Genomic DNA, 19,817 nt, shown 5'->3' on the forward strand with positions numbered 1-19,817 from the left:
GCCTCATTTCTTTAACTTTCTTAGAGAAAGAAGTATGGCTTGGAAAAGCAAAGTCCTGTTCTGGAGAAGGATTATTGCTTAGACCACAGTTTCTACCCTGTCATTACATCTCTCCTCACCTCTGAGCATCACTAAGCAGTGTGATTATACTGTCCATCTCTGCTGACTCTAGACATGGAGATGAGAGCAGTTGCTGTCTGATTTCTTAGTGAAGTCCTTATGTGAGCTATCTTGAGGCTGTGGAACCACAGGGGAGTTTCCCTTTGGGTGACTTGTTAAAAATGCAAATGAAGCTCCAAAGATGAAATCCACTGAGTTCTGGAGAGGCTCATTCTGTTGGTCCTAAAATAAGAGTTTTAGGCAGGTCTCTCAGGCAAGTGGTAGGTGCGTTGTCATTGCTCTCTGCACAGCCTGAGTAGCACATCAGTGGAAATGGGCAGAAATTAGTTCTCATTTCAGTGTTTTAATGACAGAGCATGAAAAGGAAAGCCACCTCCTTCTTTCTCCTATGCTATGCCTTCTATGAGTCTCTAGCAGCTGCCTTTAGACATTTATTTTTATTGAATTTTTAATCTTCCTTCAATGTATTTCTCCAACCTACCAGTTTCCATTACAGGTGGTAGAATGGGAGTTTCTTTTATCTGAATTTCCACCTCTGGTTGAATCTGAAAATCTAACAGGAAGGGTGTTTTTTTTATCTGCTCTTGTTTTACCTGAGGTGTATAAAATGCATGATGAACGTTCTCATTATAAATGTGCTCACTTCTTGGTGTTTGACTCCAGCCAGCTGCTGTTCCTGTTTCCCATCACTGATACTTAGTGAATAAGGGCTGTTGATTTCTATATGGAGATGAGCTAAATCAGCAGTGATGCTCCAGATCTTGTGGATTTTCATAATTGCTGGATGATGTGGATATCCTGGGTAACAAGCCATCATCACTGGTGGGAGATAAGATTGTTTCATGCAGCCATTTTTATTCTTGAAATGATAGTGCCCTTTTACCTTTGAGATTTTTAACAATGCAGGAAGATAGTATTGCGTGACCTTGCTTTTGGCAATGAGTAGGAACTGAAGGCAGCCAGCAATATTTTCATTTTTTCTCAGCTCAACTTCTCCCTTGCCAGTCGTCTTTTCCCTGTTTGCCCTTGTAATTGAAGATAAGATGGACCCACACAGTTATGAAGCATCAGAAATGTAATCTAGACATCTATATCATGAATCACGTTTCTAATGTGCCCTTCAAAGAGACATCAAGTGCCCACAATCTATTTTCTGTGAGCTGCTTGGAAAAAATCTGATCTGCAACTACTGAGAGATACATGTTTGAGGGACACCTGGAGGTGTCAGTTCTCACAAAAACAGCACAATACTTCACTGAAAAGCAGCTTTGCTCAAGGACAGCTTTATCTTCTTCCTAAAAGGAGATCAAACTCTTCATGGGAGGGCAGGTAGGGGCCACTAGAGACTTTGATAAAGTGATGAAAGCTCTAAGTGATTCATTTTTTGAGAAGAACAGGAGTTCAGACTGTGCAGCTCTGCAGAAAAGATTTTTAAAATACCCTCTCATGCTGTCTGGGAACAATGGAGGACTTGGTGAAAGATCAGGTTCATTTTCTGTCTTTGTGTCCTATCCAGGCCATTTTGTCACTGAACAAAAGCCCTGCTTGCTGTGTGATGAGAGCTAGCCAAGTTCAGATTCCCAAAGCTGTATCTTCTTTTCAGAGCATCACTAAACTCCTACCTTCTATTCCAGAATGAGAAACTCGTACAAATATGGGGAGGAAAGTCTCAGCTGAGAGGAAGCTAGACTGGGGATGACCAATGCAGGTGATAGGCAAGAAATTTTGACAACTGAGATACTGAAGTCCTCCAACTGTAAGATAATTCTTACCTCTAGGTCTTGTCCCTAACCTCAGCTTTTCCCTGTTGGAATTTTCATGGCTGCCTACAAGAGTGTATTTGGCAAGGCTAAGGCCAAGGAAATGAAGGAGACTCAAGGGAGGTACCCAGACCAAAAAAAGCTATTTGGACAGTACCATTGCTTTGAGTCAGATGAAACTGCATGTAGCTGCTCCTGACAGATGGGTTGAGATCTTGAGGTTTTATCAAAAAAACCAAAGCTGTAGATTCTGGAGCCTGTATACATGCAATGAGATGCTCAAGTGATTGCTCTGAAGTCCTGGTTGTGCTGAGTCTGGGGGCTCTTGGAATTCCAGCAGTTATGCAAATTCTATTGCATTTGACTGAAATAGTGAGTATGTTCCTTAGCCTTCCCCTCTGCTCAAGTCTCTAGGGTGTTTGAATCCTTTAAGTGGTGGAAATGAGATGTAATGCTCTGGAATGCCCTGGCTGTGTGGTCAGTGAAATCCTGTGTTGTGAGGCCCAGTAATGCGGGGTTATCCAGATTAGACACTGCATCTGATTATCCTGCTGATAATCCTACCCTCAGTAATTTAATCAGGATAGGGATTTTGAGGCCAGGATCAGGCAGAAATAATGGGTGATTGCCCCCTTGCGCATATGTAACACTTGGAACTCCTTGTTTGTGGCAATATCTGTAATGCATTTAAATAAATATACATGTGTGGTAGTGCTGTGTTGCCACTGACATTGCAACAGGAGTCTCCTGTTGTTCTCACTGTTTGTAAGTGAGGAGTTGGTTATCGAGTGGTTTGGGGTGACCTGGATTCCTGCATCTGCTTTCTTTGAGTTCTCACAAACTGCATGTGAGGGAACTGTTATGTGATGCCAATTTAAGCAAATTGGGATGGTAAAGAGAATGATCCAGTCTAGTAAGAGAAATAGATGGTGTCAACTGTGGCAGGACTCCTTGTGTACTGCTATGGGAGAGCTGGGTGAAGTGGTCCATGTCCTGAAAATTCAGTACTTGGGGGAGTGGGATGGCTCAGTTGGTTAGAGCATGGTGCTAATATTGCCAGAGTTGTGGGTTCAATCCCCATATGGGCTTAAGATCCTGATGATCTTTGTGGGTCCCTTCCAACCCAAAATATTCTGTGAATATCCCATCTCTGGCAAAAGCTCCCCTAGTGTGGGATGGGAATGAAGCTGCCTGTGCATGTGTTTGCAGTAGTGCCTAGAGGGGGTCTATGTTCTTGTTACCTAATTTGGTCCAAAAGGCAGGGATTTTAGGCTACCTGACATTTGGAGCACCAGATCCTAAAGAGAAACTGGTACCCAGTTTATCTAGCTTCCCCAAACCTAGGATGAACTAAGACTTTATTGTGAGACCCACCTAAACATGCACATGAGAATAAGAACTGCTAAAGGGAAAATAAAGAGGCAGCATTCTCCATGTACTGCACAAACCTGGCTCCAGTAGCTAAGAAGAGACTTATTTAAGGATAATTGTATCTTAGGATTTGGGATACAGGCTGGAGTATAATGAGTGTGCTTGGAGCAGCTCCATGCATAGCTGAGCATCTCAATTTACAATGGGCTTTTATCACAGTACCTATATGTGATCTATTGGAAAGGCATTTGAGAAATGCTAATATGCATTTACGATATACATACTCAAAAAGGTATAAAATCTGTGTCCTGTGCAGACCTGCAGCTTCACAAGAACTGTTAAAATAAGGATAACGTTAACGCTCTCCTGGGCACAGCGCAGGGGGTGGGCGAAGCTGAGCTCGGGAATTCCTGTTCCAGCCAGGAGAGGGCGGAGGCTCACGCACAGGCTCGGGAGGCTGTCTGTTCCTGCCAAGGGGCTGCGCGCTCCCAGCTGGGCTCCCTCCTGGACCAGGACACTGTGGAACCGTGGGGCAGCTGTGAGACAACGATGCTCTGCTATGTCTAGAGAAGGCTCGTCCTAGCGCCTCCTAGGAGAAGGAGGGAAGGGGGAGGAGTGAAAAATAACAAGGAGAGAATGGGTGCTGCAGGAAGGGGAAGAATAGCAGGTGGCAACGGGCAGGGAGATGAGCTTTCCTCCATGTGGCAAAGGCAGCTCGTGTCTTTGGGCAGATGCCAGAATTGCAGTGCTTCGTGCACGTAGGAGGGCTGCAGCCAGGGAACGGGGGAGATGGCTTAGCTGGAGCTCACAGTCTGAGTTCTGCCTTGGGAAGGAGTCTGCACGCACTGGCCCAGGGTGTTTCAGTTCATGACTCCTACCTGATGCTATCGCCTTAGAGGTGGCACTCTGAGCACTGCACTGAGGATGTTATTTTGTTGTTTAGATATTTGCGACATGGGAAATCTTCAGGATCAAACAGTGTTTCCAGCAAATCTTTTGTTTTGGAACCCTTTGACAGTTGATGTTTCTTAGTGCAAACAGGAAAACATCTTCCTGCTGGAAAGCGACACCATTGCTTTTCCCTCTTGCTGGCTTTTTTTTTTTTTCTGCTGGCAGTTGGCTGCACATCCCATCACTTGGTGTTTCTAGTGCTCTCAGCCTTGACATTGCATCTTCCTATTTTATTGCTGTCTGTCTCTTGTTTGCTACAGCTGATCTCCTCTCATTCTGAACCTCTTGCCTTCTCATCCCACTGCATGTGTTGATTCCTGGTCCTGAATCACTCTAGCCTTGGCTTCTGTTCCTGTTACTTGGAGGGTCTGAAACCATATTGCCATGCTGAGTGTGCTAAACTTTTTCAGTTTTGCCACCTTGCTGACTAAATAGTTTTGCTTCTCTAGCTTTCTTGCTGGCATGGTATTCTGTCACAACTGGCTCCCTGCCACCCTGAGTCAGTCCAAACCTTCCTCCTCTGCCTTAATTTCTTTTTCTGACCAAAATCTCTTCTACTTCTTTTAAGTTTAAAAAGAAATGCAAGATGATGTGCTCTCCTTTCTTGTCCTTGTCTCTTCACTGTGAACACCAGCACCTTCTCCTGTCTCCCAGACTCCCTGTATCTATTCCTATCCATACTGTTATTCTTCCCCTTCATCCCACCCTCTCTTCTGGCAGCTATTCCTTAAAAAAACAAACTTGCTTTTCAAGCCCCCACGTTTCTCTAAATACATCCAATCTCTGCAAAGTGCCTTCATAGGTCAGCCCTTCTTTCCTCTCGTGTCCTTACTCTTATCACCTGGGATGTTACTCCTCTGTTCTTCCTTTCCCTCTCTAGAGTCTCTTCCACAGTGTTCCCTGGAGGATGCTGTTCTTCCCTTTGGCCTTTTCCAATCTAAATTTGTTCAAATGTCCCATGTGTCCCTTATTACTCTGTCCTTGGACTCTTTCCTCCCTTTACATCTTATTTGACCGATCTCATCCAAGCAGTAAATTACCTTTGTGGTTGCCTTGTCCCCTCTCCTCAGTATGAAAGCAGGAGGAGAGAGGTATATCGTGAAGATCTCTGTGTAGGTCCAGCTATTTGTTTCAATCAGTCTAGAGCAGGGCTTTTCAGTGTCTCCTCACTTCCAGACCATTCCTGCTTTTCCACTGACAAGTGACACTGTCAGGCCCTCAAGCTGCATGTCATTTGCCTTTAATATGGCACTGGATTCTCAGGTCACAGCTATTTTAATGCATACTGCTGTGTAAGGTTCCTTCTCCCACACCACACAAACTTTCACTGGCGTCTTTTCTGTTACCAACACGGTTTTTTCCCCACTCGATGAGAGGGATCACAGGTTCCTTCTGTCTAAGATGAAGTTGCTTTCAAGGCGATACTTTCCCTAGCTCAGAAAAAATGTCACTTGGTGTTTCTTCAAAGCCAACTCCTCATAAAGTAAATACTGTAAAAAATGCCCAAGGAGCTGGTTTTTCGTTTTCCCACCATTCTCTGTGCAGTTGGTCCTCTGACAAGAGAGGAATGTCCTCTTAGCACTGTTTGCTAAAGCTGTTGCTTAGTTCTGGTATTTCAGTTTTGAAAGGTAACCATTTTGACTAAGAAACAGAAATAGACTTTTTCCCCATCACTGAGCTGAGAAAAAAAGTTATAGAAATGCTGGGCAGGAAAGGCTAATTTTATGTGCAGTAGAAAGTGAGATGCTGAGAAAGGGCAATAGTGATTCCAGTCTGATCCTCCTGGAGCCCATGGAGATCAGCTTTAGGCATGGCTGGGTTGGGCAGCAGCAGGACTGCGCTCCTTGACATAACCTCTTAGCTGGCTGTCATGGCCAGCTGTGGTCTGCATGGCAGATGTGTGCAGCACTGACCTGGGGTGTTTCAGTTCAACATGACTCTTGTTCCTGACAAAAACTCTGCTATTTCGTGGCTCCTGGGCCACAGCAGGATCTTCAAGGGCAAGGCTGGAAGATGAGCAGAGAAAAATGAGTCTTTCTGATCTTGTCTAGGTAGTAAGTTGAGTGTTTTCTGGCCTTGGCTCTTTAAAAGACCCATTCTGGTCATCTCTCCTTGATGGAAAATCAGTCTCTCATGCTTAACATGTGTTAGGCTCAGTAGAATAAAGGGAGACTCTCTGCAGAAACATGTGGTTCTTCCAACTCAGGGTTACACTGGCTGCAGTCTATTTGAACATCTAGCAGACAGCATGTTACAAATGCTGCCCATGCTCTCAGCCTTGCTTCATCCTTTGCTCAAAGGTCTGCAACAGAGCAGAGATGGAGAACTGCTGTAGAGTGAACAGGATTGAAGTAACTTGCTGGCTACACTGAGTGTAATCCTAGATTCTTTCTTGAATCTCCACTATTTTCTACATTTGTATTTAACTTTGAAGATGCCACTGCAAAGTTTAGAAAATGTATAAGTTGCTATGTTTATTCCACCTGTGTCAAGAAGGATGGTTGTTCTCATCAGATGAGCTCCTTCTAAGCAGTCATGCTTTGCAAGTCCTGGGTTAAAGTTGTGTGGTTGGGTTGTGCAGATGGGTGATGCAGCTGAACTCCTCTGCCCCTTTTGGCCATGCTGTGGCCACAACTGCCAAGGGGTGAGCAAGCAAGAGCCTCCAAATGGTGTTCATCCTTTCAGGGCCAGGCATGTTGATTTTCATACTGTTTGGCTTGGTTGGAGCCCAAACTTCTGAGATAGGCTCAATGAGATTTCATCAATCAAGGGAGGAAAGCCTTAAGGAAATTGCTATTTCTGTATATAAGCAAATCAAACCAACCAATCAAGCTTTCCTATAAGCGAAATATCAGCAGAGTAGAGCAGAGACAGGCAGTATCTTGGTACTCTTATTAAATAAGACATTGAAGACTGCCTCTGCCTAGTGTTCAGCAGACTTGGGAACAGGTGGCAAGTCAAGTGCATCTCTGGATACTGTGCTGGTTGGAAACAGGGTTCTCTGAACTTTAAATTACAGCCATAAATATTCTGGGCTTGACTGGTGCTTTCCTGTCAGTGCCAGACTCCTCTGCCTCCAAGGGAAATGTCATCAAGGTGGCCACAAGGATTAGTATTCTCACTAAATAGCTTATATACCACTTAAGATGCTGGAGCATAAAGCAGCATCACCTCTTTGCACTGCAGAGCTGCTGGAATCTGGTGTGGGTCAAAATGACTTAAGGGATCAGGCTTCACCCAGGCAAGGTTAAATACTTCAGAAACCAGATTTCTCCTACAAGCATGAAGAGCAGTCTCCTTGACCTGCAGCCTTTTCTGTCAGGGATGAAGATGATCTATGGATCATATAGATAATTTCAGGTTAAGCACGTGAATGTTTCTTGCCTTTACCATGACAGTTCAAGTGCTTAAAATTTGTGTCACTGACTGATGTAACATCTAGTGTGGAGGTGAACAGCTTCACACACTGGTCTTCCCATTTTTGCAACTGTTCAGTTTGAGCTAGTTCAGTCAGGATTGCCCTCTGCCTTTGTCATTCTCCCTTCTTCACTCCTCTTCCCCTTGTTTTCTGTTGCATATCTCACTTTCATTTGAATTTAATTTCTCAGTATTTTTCATGATACATGCCAAGAAGAGCTTAAGCTCTGAACTGGTCCAGCCAAAAGGCTGTCAGTGGTGCTGGTATCAAGCAGTGCTTATCTGCCTCTTGTATTTGAACAAACTCTGAGTTTCAGCTTGAAATATCACAGAGAGATCCAAGTCCCTGAGGCATGGGAAAGCTGTACTATGAATACACTGATGATAATGGTCTTGGCTCTGCAGGTTTTATTGCATTTGTTATTTTCTAACATTCTGGAAAACATAGCATTAAAATGAACTGAGTAAACACAGACAAGTGGAAAAAGATGTTGGAGCTGGATAGAAAATGATTTGTTATGCCTAAGGCTCTGTTGTCCCCTACCTTAAGGTCACTGGAGCAGTCTGGCATATGCTTAGCATTTTGGGGTGTGTCAGATGGCATTGAATAGCCACCTCAGTGGTGTCTCAAAGAACTGTGGCGTTTGAGGGAAGAGATCAGTGTTCTAGAAGTGGCTCTTACCAGGTAGGAATAAAGCAAAGAAGTTGCCTCCTGGGATTTGCGCCTCAGCAGAGGGGTCAGCTTGCTATGACTTCTTGACATAGAAGATAAAGAATATGAATGTTACTCAGCCCTGATGGCTGTAGAGTAGCAATGAGCTAATAGATTTCTTCTAATTGTGGGAAATAGGCATAGGCAAATAGAATTTTAAGGTAAATAGTCTATTCTCTGCAAGAATTCAGGCACCTGGCTCTTAGGAGGGCTGAGCTGCCAGCAGGAAGCTCTTTCCTGCCTCTGCCCTGTAAAATTTTTTTGCTTCGGATAAAGTATTCCACATGCATGTAATTACCTTTTCTAATCAAGTTAAAAAGGGGCTAGTGTTTAAGTAGCTCCATTTTGCAACTTATTTTCATATTTTATCTACTTTTATGTAAATCTTAAGCTTTTATAATGGTATAGCAACCTGATTTCAGACACCTTCCTCTCTCTTCCCATCTGGATGAGGAGGTAACAAAATCATTTATTATACTGAATAACTAGAAGCCTGTGGTGAAGTTCAGAGATTGTGTGAAAACACAAACATTTTGCTGCAAGGACTGAGAACAACCTCCATCTTCCATGGGCTTTGAGGAGCTTGGGGTGCTCAGGATGCTCAGGATCCCACAGAAAACTAAAACTGGGAGTTGAGCTCTCTGTGTCAGATTCAACTACCATTAAAATCAACATCAAGACTCTTGTTAACGTAAATGGATGTATATGGATATTTATGAAGAATAATAGCAGAAGGAAGCTGGTTCCTACCAGCCCGATGCTGGTGTTCAGAAGGACCTTCCTTGTATTGACACACAATTCCTCTATGTCAATTCAATGATGGTACCCTCCATCTCTGATTTTTTTTGCATACTAATTTTTTACTTAGTAGTAAGTGATTGCAAAACCTCCCTTGTTTTGGTACTTTTGTGACATTAGTGCTTTTTCCTTTATTAATAGAATACTGACTGATTAATCTCAACAACATTTAATCAATAATTTTATGTAATTAAACTGTCTGTGCTAGCTCAAAAGTTGTGGCTTACTTCAGTCTTTATTTCAAACATCAGCTCTAATGCACTTATTCTTTGCTTCCAGAAACAACTTGGGTGATGTAAGGAAGTGACATCAGCTGATGATGTAGTTTTTGGTGTTTTGGTCATAATCAGAAGCTACCTACATCATCCTCAGGGTGATGGATTACAGCTTGTAGAATGTTCTTTGCATTTTACCCTCCCTAGATTATTAAAAGCTTCTAGTCTCTGTTTACTCCTCTTTCTCCCCACTGTGTTCTTTGCTTTCTCAGTAGTGTTAGAGGTCCTTCCCGCTGCTGCTGTGTCATGGCCTACTTTTTTGGAACCTGCTGCTCTGGTTTGTGCTTATCTGAGCACAGCTCATGGCACGTTGACATCTGAGCAGGTGTGGTACAGAGCTGGTTTCTCTCTTAAGGAATCTGTTCTTCTGGCTATTGATGGCAGCTAGCTAATGATGCCCAGTGGTTTTTTGGAGTAGATGCTTCAGAGTCCAAAAAGGGCTTTCAGAAGCACTTGGCTGAGTCTTGCTCCCCGTTGCAGTTGGTTTGAGGTTAGACCCACGCTGAACATCAAGATTAGTAGTCAGAACTCAGTGCAGCTCTTTTTAAATGAGCTGTTGGTTGTCTTTAGGAACTGTTGTCTTTAGGAACCGTTGTCTTTAGGAACGGTTGTCTTTAGGAACCGTTGTCTTTAAACTTTGGACAGGACAGATGCTATTCTGTCACATGCAGTGAGAGCAGCTCTGTCTCTAGCTAGGAGCTCTGTCCCGGCTGCTGAAGTTGGATTTGTTGCCATTTTGGATAGTCATCACTAGAAACTGGGACGAGGCAGATGATATCCCACCACTGGTGATGTGCTCCCTCCAGTCTCATGCAGAAATACCGCGTGTGGACATGGCAGCACGTGTGGCTATGTGCACAGCCTTGCAGGCTGGCTGGTGTCTCTGCCCTCGTGAATGGAGATTTCCTCTTAGAAAAGGAGGCGCTGTGCCAGGGTAGCAGATGGGCAGGAGCAGCAGCAGCTGGGAGACCATGTATGATTATCATGTGGGCTTACTGTCTGCAGCAGTGCCAAAACGACCGCTTGGTTTTATCAAGGCTGTGCTCAGGGCTCTTTCTAACCCAGCTGCTTCCAGGGGCAGGCAGCACTGAGTGCAGGAGGCAATGAGCTCTGCCCAGCATCCACCATCAAGAAGGGAAGCAGCAAGTTCCTCAAGGGCTGAAGGCTACCATCTCTATTTCTGTCTGGAGCACTGTGTGAGAGCAGCCAAGCTGAGCCCTTGCTATTCCCTCTCACCTGTACAGGCTGAGCTCTTCCCTTTTAAGTAGAACCTTATCTCACCAGTGGAGCCTTACACGCTGCCCTGCTACCACTGGGGTCAGGGAGTAGCTCCAGGACTGGTGTTCAGTGTGAGTTGGTCTGGTGAGGTGGGCAGGTCTCCAGCAGAGCATGCTGAGCAAAAGCCCTGCTGATCAAACAGCAATGTAGGGGGCCATGAAGAAGCCCTATGTTTACAGTCCCATGGAAACCACTCAGAACTAACATCCAGACAGAATAACTCTGCCTTTCCCAAATAGCCGTCTCCTTGCCATGACAGGAGCTAAGGATATACTGAGGCATTATGAAGAGTAGGGTCTGCACGGGCTGGTTTGTGCTTGGATTGAGCCACCTTCTTATTTGTACTGTGATTTCAGCTTACTCCTGAAGATTGAACACATAAAGGAAGCAACCTTGGCAACTCTGTGGACTTGGTACTGGAGAGTGGTGCTTCAAATGTTGTCCTTCCACCTTGTCTTAAAAGATGTGGATGGGGAGGAGTCCAGGTTCAGCACATCTGCATCTCCTGAGCGCTGCAATGCTTTCTCTTGCTGTGGTTTGGAGGAGAACTTGATGTGCTACTGAAATGGCATCAATGTGTGTATGGTTATTTGATGCCTGATACTTGTAAAGCCAGAGTAGGCACAGATCTGACTTTCCTGAGAGACTAGAGGAGAAACAGTGATCTAACTTGAGCTGGTATTTTAATGCAGGATGCACAGTTGAAATGTAGAGTAGAGCACAGGCAATATAATATTACCTTCTACTAATAAATAATTTGAAAGGTGACCTGTAAATGGCTAGGGAGGAAAAATATTCACTGGATTTGTTCCCTTGAATTTACTTCTTTGCACTGAGGAAAGAAGCCTTGAAGGAGTATAGGGAGGGACTTCTCTCTTCAAGATGGCTTTTTAAGAACATGTATGTTAAGGCCTTGTGATGGTTTCATGATCTAGAATGGAAATTGTTATGTCCGAGATGAGACCTGGAAAGATCTCTGATAAACTATGAAGATGAATGTGTGTGGATTAATGGGTTTGGTTGTTTTGCTTGAACTATGTTTCTACCACTGTTACCTTAAAGGAAGAAATGCTTCACAGCTCAGAAGCAAAACAAAAAACTAACAGAAATGTTAATTTTGCCTTGCTCTCCAACGGTGAGCCCTGTGAACTAATTCATTTCCTCCTCCACAAGCAAAACAAACCTCCACTTACATTTGCCAATGTTATGGCTATCCATTTTAGGACATTGGAAAAATATATTTTCAGTATTTGGGAAACTTGGTCTTCATGTATTCTCATGGCAGTGGGGCTCAGTCTGATGCCTGCAGCTAGGAACTATTTCCCAGATTTTTCTGTGAAGCTGAATTATTGATGGCTATTAGCTTTCCGGGGAGTGCACAGCTTTGAAAGGAGGCTCTTGGTTCATTGGTCCAGTGCCTGCTATTACAAATGATATCTCAGATTGTGTTCTTGGTAACCAGCCCAGCTGTACCTTAAAAGTTTTCTTTGCCCTCTCTTCTTTCTGTTGAAAGTTGTTCTTGAACTTGGATGCCAGGAATCTTAATATCCTCTGAGAGTTTGCCTCAGAGGAATCTGCCTTTAATCTATGCAAGTTGGTAACTTAAGTCCAAGAGTTTTAGGAAACTGACTGAGAAGTTGTGGAGTGACCTGGTATGTATTTTGATTGTGTTTTGGAACATTAGTGAGGACTAATAGACCTTGAAAGAGTCATTGTTCTGTTGTTTTTCAGAAAAAGCACACAGATTGACCCTGGAAGTGCAGTTTGGTCAGTCTGGCATTGATGGTAGGTAAAGGCATAGCAATGAGGAAATAGGATTCCACTAGTCAGTGAAAGAACTGAAGAAACAATAGTCATTTACTTTGACCTTCTAGACAAATCATAAATTCTAAGTCTGCTTCATAAGTTCTGTAGTGAAGTTTTACTTGCAGCTCACCTACAGTACCTAAAATTAAAAAATCCTAATCTTATTCTTCACAACAACGTAGGACCTAGTAAATGAGAATTTTATGTGCTGGGTCTTCATCCTGGACTGTTTCTAGTTGCTTTTTAGGGGCCTGTTCCTGCACTAGTATGCCAGCTCTGACTTGTGGGGTGGCAGCTGAGATTAGAGCAGGTTTTACTCAGAACTGGCTGGACCATGTACTAACGTGGGATCACATGTGCAATGTTCATTTCCATAACCAAACTCAGGGTTCTGCTTAGGGATGGGTAGTGTCTGCAGAATGGGTTGCAGTGGTTTAGAATGAAGAGCATGAGAGAGTATATAACCACTGACTGGTTTGCTAGTCCTGAGCTGTAGGTGAGAAGGAGAACATAAACACAAGGGTGTATAAAGGAACAGTAGGAGAGAGGAATTACTGTTCCTGTACTTAGAAACTTACATAGTGCTGGAGCCATATATCCTCTGAGTGTGCAGCTCTCAGCACAGTGGATGCCTTGAGCTGCTTTTTCAGTAGCATAAATTATAAAAATGAGCACAAAACTGGGTTTTACCGTCTCTGTTGCACCAAAGTTACAAATCTTAAAAAAGTCTCAAGAGGTACAGGAATAACACTGGTGTGGAGAAACTTTCTCACAGGGATTAACTTCAGGATGAACTCTTTGTTATCCAAAAAAATGACTTGATCCTGGTATGAATGTTTTAATAACTTTTTAGCAGGGCACTCCTTACTTTATTAATGAGTTAGAGGGTGAGTGAAATCTAGTGGCTGTATGTGAAAGCAGAAAAGCATAAACTCGCCGTAAGGTGGATGTTTTATGAATCAGCATAATTAATCCTGAAACAACATATCCAGAGAAGGCCTGAACCTAAGACTGAGCAACTGCTGAGAGCTCCTCTCCGTGTCTGCAGGTGCGTGGGCTCATCTTGGCTTGCAGGATTCAGGGCTGGGGGCGAGCACAGCGATCCCCCTGACCTGACCGGTGCGGGAGTTGCGATCTGGGGGTTCGCACAGCACCCGCGGGCACCGGCCGGTTCTCCCGCAGCCGCCGGGCCGTGCGCGGAGCTGTGCGGCGCCGATGCCGCCTCCCGCTACGCGGGCCGTGGCCGGTGCGCCCGGCGCGGGGAGGATGCTCCAGCGGGACTCCCGCCGGCACCACGGCGTTGTGTAACGCAGCGCTCCCGCTCTCCGGGGCGCGGGACGGGGGAGGGGGCGCGGCGCGGCCGGTCCCGCCGCGCGGCCGCTGCTGCTCCTCCCCTCCCTCGCTCTCTCGCTGGCAGCGGATCCCGCACCGGGGGCCCGGCGGTGCCGCGGTGCGGGCGCGGGGGCGGGGCGCGGGCGGGGCGCGCATGCGGGCGGTGCCAGGCAGCGCGGCGGGCCGCGGAGCCACTCGCCCCCGCAGCACCGCTCGGCCAGGGACAGCTCCCGCCGGCGCACAGGTAACGCGCTCCCCCCGCGGCCGCGCCCCGCTCCGCCCGCGCCCCGCGGGGCTGCGGGGGGGGCCCGGCGGCTCACGCCGTCTCCCCCCCGCCGGTTGCTTGCTTGCAGCTCCGGGGCTGTGACAGCGCCGTCCCCCACCGCGGAGCAGGCAGCGGCGGCCGGCTCTGCCCGCCGGGCTCTCGGCTGAGGAGGGAGCGCGTCTTCCCGCAACTTCCCGGCGCTCGCAAGGCTCCGCGATGGAAGGGAAAGGTGGGTCGGGCGCAGGGGGGGCGGCGGCGAAAGGACCGCAGTGGCCGGGCTGGTGCGGGGCCGGGCGGCCGAGGCTGCCGCTGTGCTGGGGACATTGCAGCACCGGCGGGGAGCGGGCGGGAGGCGCGTCCCTGCCGATCCCGCGGGGTGCTCGGCCCGCTGCGTAGGGAGTGAGGGAAAGGGGTGGCTGTTGTTTTTTTTTTTTTCTTTAATTTATTTATTTTCCTTTAGGGCGAGACAGATGTTAGTTGGTGATTTGTTTTCTTAATGCTAAGGATTTGCATAATAAATATGAGGTCTGTCCCGTGTTTTTTTAGCCAGTCAGCAGTGGAGAGGTTTTTAACAGATGAAAAGCATTTCATTATTAGAATGGGTTTAAAAAAAAAAAAATCTTTTTTTTTTTTTTTCTGAAACGAGAATAGGGCTATAGAGCTCTGCCCTCGTTACATTGCATATTTAACACATCAGAACATAATGATAGATTGGGAGAAATGCAATGAGTGTTGTGCTGTTGAACTGTCCACCCTGAAAAGACGAGATCGTTAAATATTGCCTGCCTAGCTTGTGTGTTTGCATACAGAGATACCTCATCCACGTATATCCCTTCAGGTTGAGCATATGTGTTTTGTTTCCATACATAGCTATGTAGTCCTGCGTGCTTATTTACCTATCTACCTCCACAATTGCTTTGGAAATCACACATTCAACTGGTACGTGAACTCAAAATCTGTACATGTTAATTGCCAATGAAATATTGATGGTAAGTCAGTCCATGCAGAAGAAAGGCGAGTTGCCATTCTTACTCAACATAGCTGCCTGCTCTCCTGTATAACACAAATCTGGTAGCTGTTTAATTGATAGCGATCAAGGCTGTGGGACAGTATGGACTACATTAATTCAAGGAAAATTATGGTAGACTTGTATAACACAATACTACATACCTTCCAGGGAGACGAGCAAGCTATATTTAAACCTCAGGTTTATTTTTGTAACTATCTTGTCAATCAGGGCTATAGTTCTCCTGTGTGGGAATATCTGATTATATGCTGATTAAGGAAGGAAGCTATTTCAATCATAAGGAGGCAGTATGTCCTATAAAGTACAGTTTCTTGTGGGCAGTGATCGATGGAATTCCCAGGGCATGAGGACAGGTAAGTACCTCTTAAAAAAGTGTATCTGCAAAGACTTTACTTAAATTAAAAAGCTCACAGTGGTCATGTTAGCCTCAAATATTTTTTTTTTATTATCCATGCTGTTTTCACAGTTAACCTGAGATGGGCCACCTTTGCCTTTTGAACGTCCTACTAGTACATGTCTTGATGTGAAACAAATGGACTGTAAATTTAGTATAACACATTACGTGCCTTGTCATGCACTGCACAAGCAGGCAAAAGGCTCTCCGTGGAACTTCTGATGGAGCTTATGTAGCTGGAGGAGTTGTACGAGGGGCAGAAATAAAACATCTGCTATAAAATAAGAAGGGTCCAGCTACCTGGTGTCAAAAGTACCCCCAGAGAGAGCATCACCCAATTCCCATGTTGTGCAAACAGAAACTGTTATGATGCAGTTGCTGCTGGAGTCAGCAATGGGCATCTGAATGAGGCAGCTTTTCAGACCACTGGTACTTGTGTTTATTAGTTGCAAGATGGGCTCCACAGCAATCCATGTTTCCTTGTGCTTGGCTTTGGTGGAGGAGATAGCAGGAGTGAGAAGACCCCAAGAGCCCCTACTCTGAGAATTTTGTGCAAAAAATTCTCAACGGTTTTCTGTTGCTAGAGATTTTCTTTCATAAGGTAGAGGTAGGGAACAAATACTTTCTGGGTTTCCTCTATCTGTGTAAAAAGAAGGGCTGTCGAGAGCAAACCTCACTGAAATCAAGGCACCAAAATGGGACGGGTCCCAAGCAGAGATGACCTTAAAGGAAATACACAAGGAACTTTGGCATCTCAGTGAAAAAATGAGAAGGCAGAAGTCTTCTCACGGCAGGGATCCAATTGTGTTGGCACTGAAGTAATTTTTGAAACTCACATAGTGTTGGAGAAGCATGAGAAGGCCTGTGGTGCACAGGTCTAGCAGACTAATTTTGTGTACATGTATAGTGAAGCACAATGTAGGATGTCTCCCCAGAGGGAAGGTATGAGCCAGCCTAAACTCACATTTTCATTTTTTGTGACTAATCCTAGATGGACTTGCAACTACATTGCCTTACTAAGCACTTGTTTACGTTTTATTTTCATTACTAACCAGGCCTCTGCATTGCAAGTCCTATGTTATGAGATTGCTGCTTGCATACAATTTTCTCCAAAATCATCTCACTTTTCAAATGCTTTCTCCTGCAGGCTTTCTCCCACCCCTCCAGTCTTCCTTGGTGCAGATCTTAGAACATCTCAAACTCAGCGTTGTGCAGATACTGGGGAAGAGTGTGTGCTATATTAAGCAACATAGTCTGTTTAAGAAAACCTACCTTCTGGTCCCTGAATTCAGCTGTCCCTGATGACTGCTGTGGACATTTGTGCCTGGGATTTGCTATCCTGGTACAACTTGGTTGTCCAAATGTGGCTGCTTGCAAAGCCTGCAGTCCTCTGTAAAAACGGGGCTAGAGAACCATCTCTGGTGCTGCCCAGAGCAGCCATAACTGATTTCACTGGTTGGAATTATTCATGAGAAAGAGGGAAGAAGGACATATTCTAGTTTTTGTGCAGTGGGATGCAGGACTAAGGACTTTACTGTTAGGACTGTAGCAGTAAGAATGCAAGCCAAGAGAGTTCTGATGTGGGCTGAGGAGGTGGTGCAGCCTGTGCCATCTTCCAACAGTCAAAGCTGACTGGAGCTGAACATCTTTGTCTCTTCAGGGCTCCTTAAAGATAAATAGCACTCTCTGGAATTGCAATGTTACCAACACATCTTGGTGGTCTAAAGGTAGCATTTGGCCTCATCTAACTTACAGCTTCTTTGATTTACTCTGTTCTGCACATTCACTGTCTCCAAACCTTCTCTGCAAGTAAGAAGCTTAAAAGTTGTAGCTGTTCCCAAAGCTCATTAGGCAGTGGGGGAATGGAGGGTGCTGTGGGTGAGAGCTCTGTTTTGCATCTGCTACCTGATCCCTGTTCTTGAATCTCGCCACTACAGCAGTTCCTGTAGGCTGCAGCAGTAAGCGATACCACACCAGGCATCCCAGGAGCTGGGCTTTGCCAAAGCTAACAATAGTTAATGTGGAGGTTAAAGAATACTTGGTCACTTGCCAAATTCTTCAGTCACAGCTAGAAAGATGCTTAGCAGAGGAAGGAACGTCACGCAGCGATGTTCAGACTCAGAGGCTGCAAAAGAAATCAGCCGAGCAAGAGTCAAACTGCACAGTGTGGAATGTATCCCTGGGCTTCTGGATGGAGTAGAGAGGAACTGCAGGGCTAGCCTTGCTGCAGGGAGGACTCCTTTTCTCTGACAGTGCTATATCCTTTTCTGTACTCCTGAAGACACAGGGAGTGTGTCCCTTTCTCCCTCACTGCCATGAAACACATATTACTACTTTTATCTTGCCTGAGGTGGGGGATTGGGTTCTTGATCTGTCTGTGTTGTATGGGAGGCAGGGGAAAGCTGTCTGACTGAACCTTCTTCAGAGGCCCCGCCAGTTTTTGGTGCTCTCTGGTCTCCCTGGAAGTCAGTGCTGGGTGCTGGTGGCTCTGGGGCAGTTGCACTGCCTGGGTGCAGGGCAGGCTGCTGACAGCATAGGATGCATTCTGTTAGCTAGGAAATACAGCAGGGCTTGTTCTTGTCAGCTGGTCTACGGGGACAGCAAATCTAAAGCACACTATTGGCTGAGACGTGGAGGTGCTCTTGTCAGTTTTCTGAGCCCTGGTCCTTCCCTGTTGGACAGTAATCTCAGGCTGGAGAGACATTCTTCATGCAGTGGGTCTTTCCACAGGAACCCCATCCTTGTACTCAGAAGGCTGTGGGTAGCAGCCAGGGGACCTGGCCTTATAGCTCTCTTCTACTGCGAGTCTCAAAGCAGCAGGCCTTGGAGGAGATGTCTGCAGGGACATCTCTGCAGTGGGACTGTCCTAGGCAGATGCTGCCACAGTAGTGCTACCTGAGTCATGTTCTCTTCTCAGTCACAAAGCTGGGAGCAGGGTTTTTGCTTTTGTAGAAAAGCCATAATGCTGCTGTTCATAGACGTGTGATGTTCAGGCCTTCAAATGAGATCTTGTAAACCAGCAGTAAGATTCCATTTACCTAGGGCATAGTTACTCTTCCTGGGTCTGTCAAACTTGTCTGAGCTTTTTGCATCTTGCCATCTTGTGGATATGGGAATCAGCAATGTGGTTTGATCAATCCCTCCCCACTGGAGCTGCTCTGAAGCCTCCTTGTCCAGCCCCAGAATTGTGGACCAGCTTTCTCTGTGTGGCTGCCTTCACACTATGCCTGTAAAGGGCAGAATCTTCACCTTGAAGAACTTGTGATCAAAACCCAACAAGAGCTGAGGAGTGGTAGGATTGAAGACGGGCTTTGTGGACGAGGTGAGAGAGGGTGGCAAGTAAGAACATGCAGTTCTGGAGATTGCTGTGCACTGTTCCCACCTTCATGACTTTCTTCAATGATCAAAGAAAAGATCTTAGAGATCCCAGCCGTGGTTCATGTCCTGAGGTTGTTTGGAATGCCCATGTCAAAATGTACCTCATAATGCGTCTTCCTGACACGTCCTGTATTTGTTAGAGGTGAGTCTGCAGCATTTACTGTTGCATGTGTGTTGGAGTAATGCAGATTGCTTTGGTAAAGTCTGGGTCACACAATTCATCTTGCATACTTGTTTTTAATGGAAACAAAGTAGTGGCACAGTTACTTTTGCTATGAAACTGTGTCCTTTGTTAAGGGAATACTTTCATTTCTGTCCGGATGGTCAGAGGCAGCACATTTTCCATAGAGGAGACAGCTCTGTGCTCTCAGCCTTTCGCAGAGATGTGCCGTGTGAGATCCAGGGCATATTGCTGAGGCTAACAGATCTCAAACTGGCTGCTTGAAGTTTGACATAGGGCAGCAAGTTTGGGGATGTAAATAAATGGCCTGATCTTTTTTTTAGTATCTCCCCTATGCCATACATTCGATATGGGTATCAGTTTTCTGTATAGCAGGGGAACATTGTAATTGCCTGACCTTAACACCTTATCCCTGAGGCTGAAGTGGGGTGCTCTGAGAGGTTACTTTGGTCCTGTGCCTCAGATTAGATCTCTGCTGAAAGATGAGGGAGGAGAGCGTAAAGCACTAGGCTAGCACTGCTTTCATATTTTTCTTTAATGCATTTCAGAAAGGGAGAGAAATGTCTGTTCTCCTCACTTTAGAAATCATGTTAAGCTCAACACAAATATGACTGTCCTGGAAGCGCTCAAAGATGGTTGCTATGTGGTACTTGCAGATGAGCAAACCTTGGCTATTTGCTGCCACCTAGAAGAGCAGATAATGGTCTAATACCTTTATTAACCATCATTTGGTAGCTGCTGAAATACTCTGG

At 45.6% G+C, this 19,817-nt stretch overlaps 1 protein-coding gene across 1 annotated transcript in view; it reads left to right on the forward strand.

The window, feature by feature from the left end:
- The first annotated feature begins 13,984 nt into the window (after window positions 1-13,984).
- The window catches only part of FGF12 (fibroblast growth factor 12), a 224,899-nt gene continuing 219,066 nt past the window's right edge, over window positions 13,985-19,817 (forward strand). The window contains exons 1-2 of the mRNA XM_027647299.1: window positions 13,985-14,064; window positions 14,174-14,314. Coding sequence (XP_027503100.1) covers window positions 14,302-14,314 — 13 coding nt within the window. The 5' untranslated portion in view covers window positions 13,985-14,064; window positions 14,174-14,301. The remainder of the gene's footprint in view (window positions 14,065-14,173; window positions 14,315-19,817) is intronic.

This window comes from Corapipo altera, unplaced genomic scaffold, assembly GCF_003945725.1.
Source record: "Corapipo altera isolate COAL_440 unplaced genomic scaffold, ASM394572v1 113, whole genome shotgun sequence".
Taxonomy (NCBI): Eukaryota; Metazoa; Chordata; class Aves; order Passeriformes; family Pipridae; genus Corapipo; species Corapipo altera.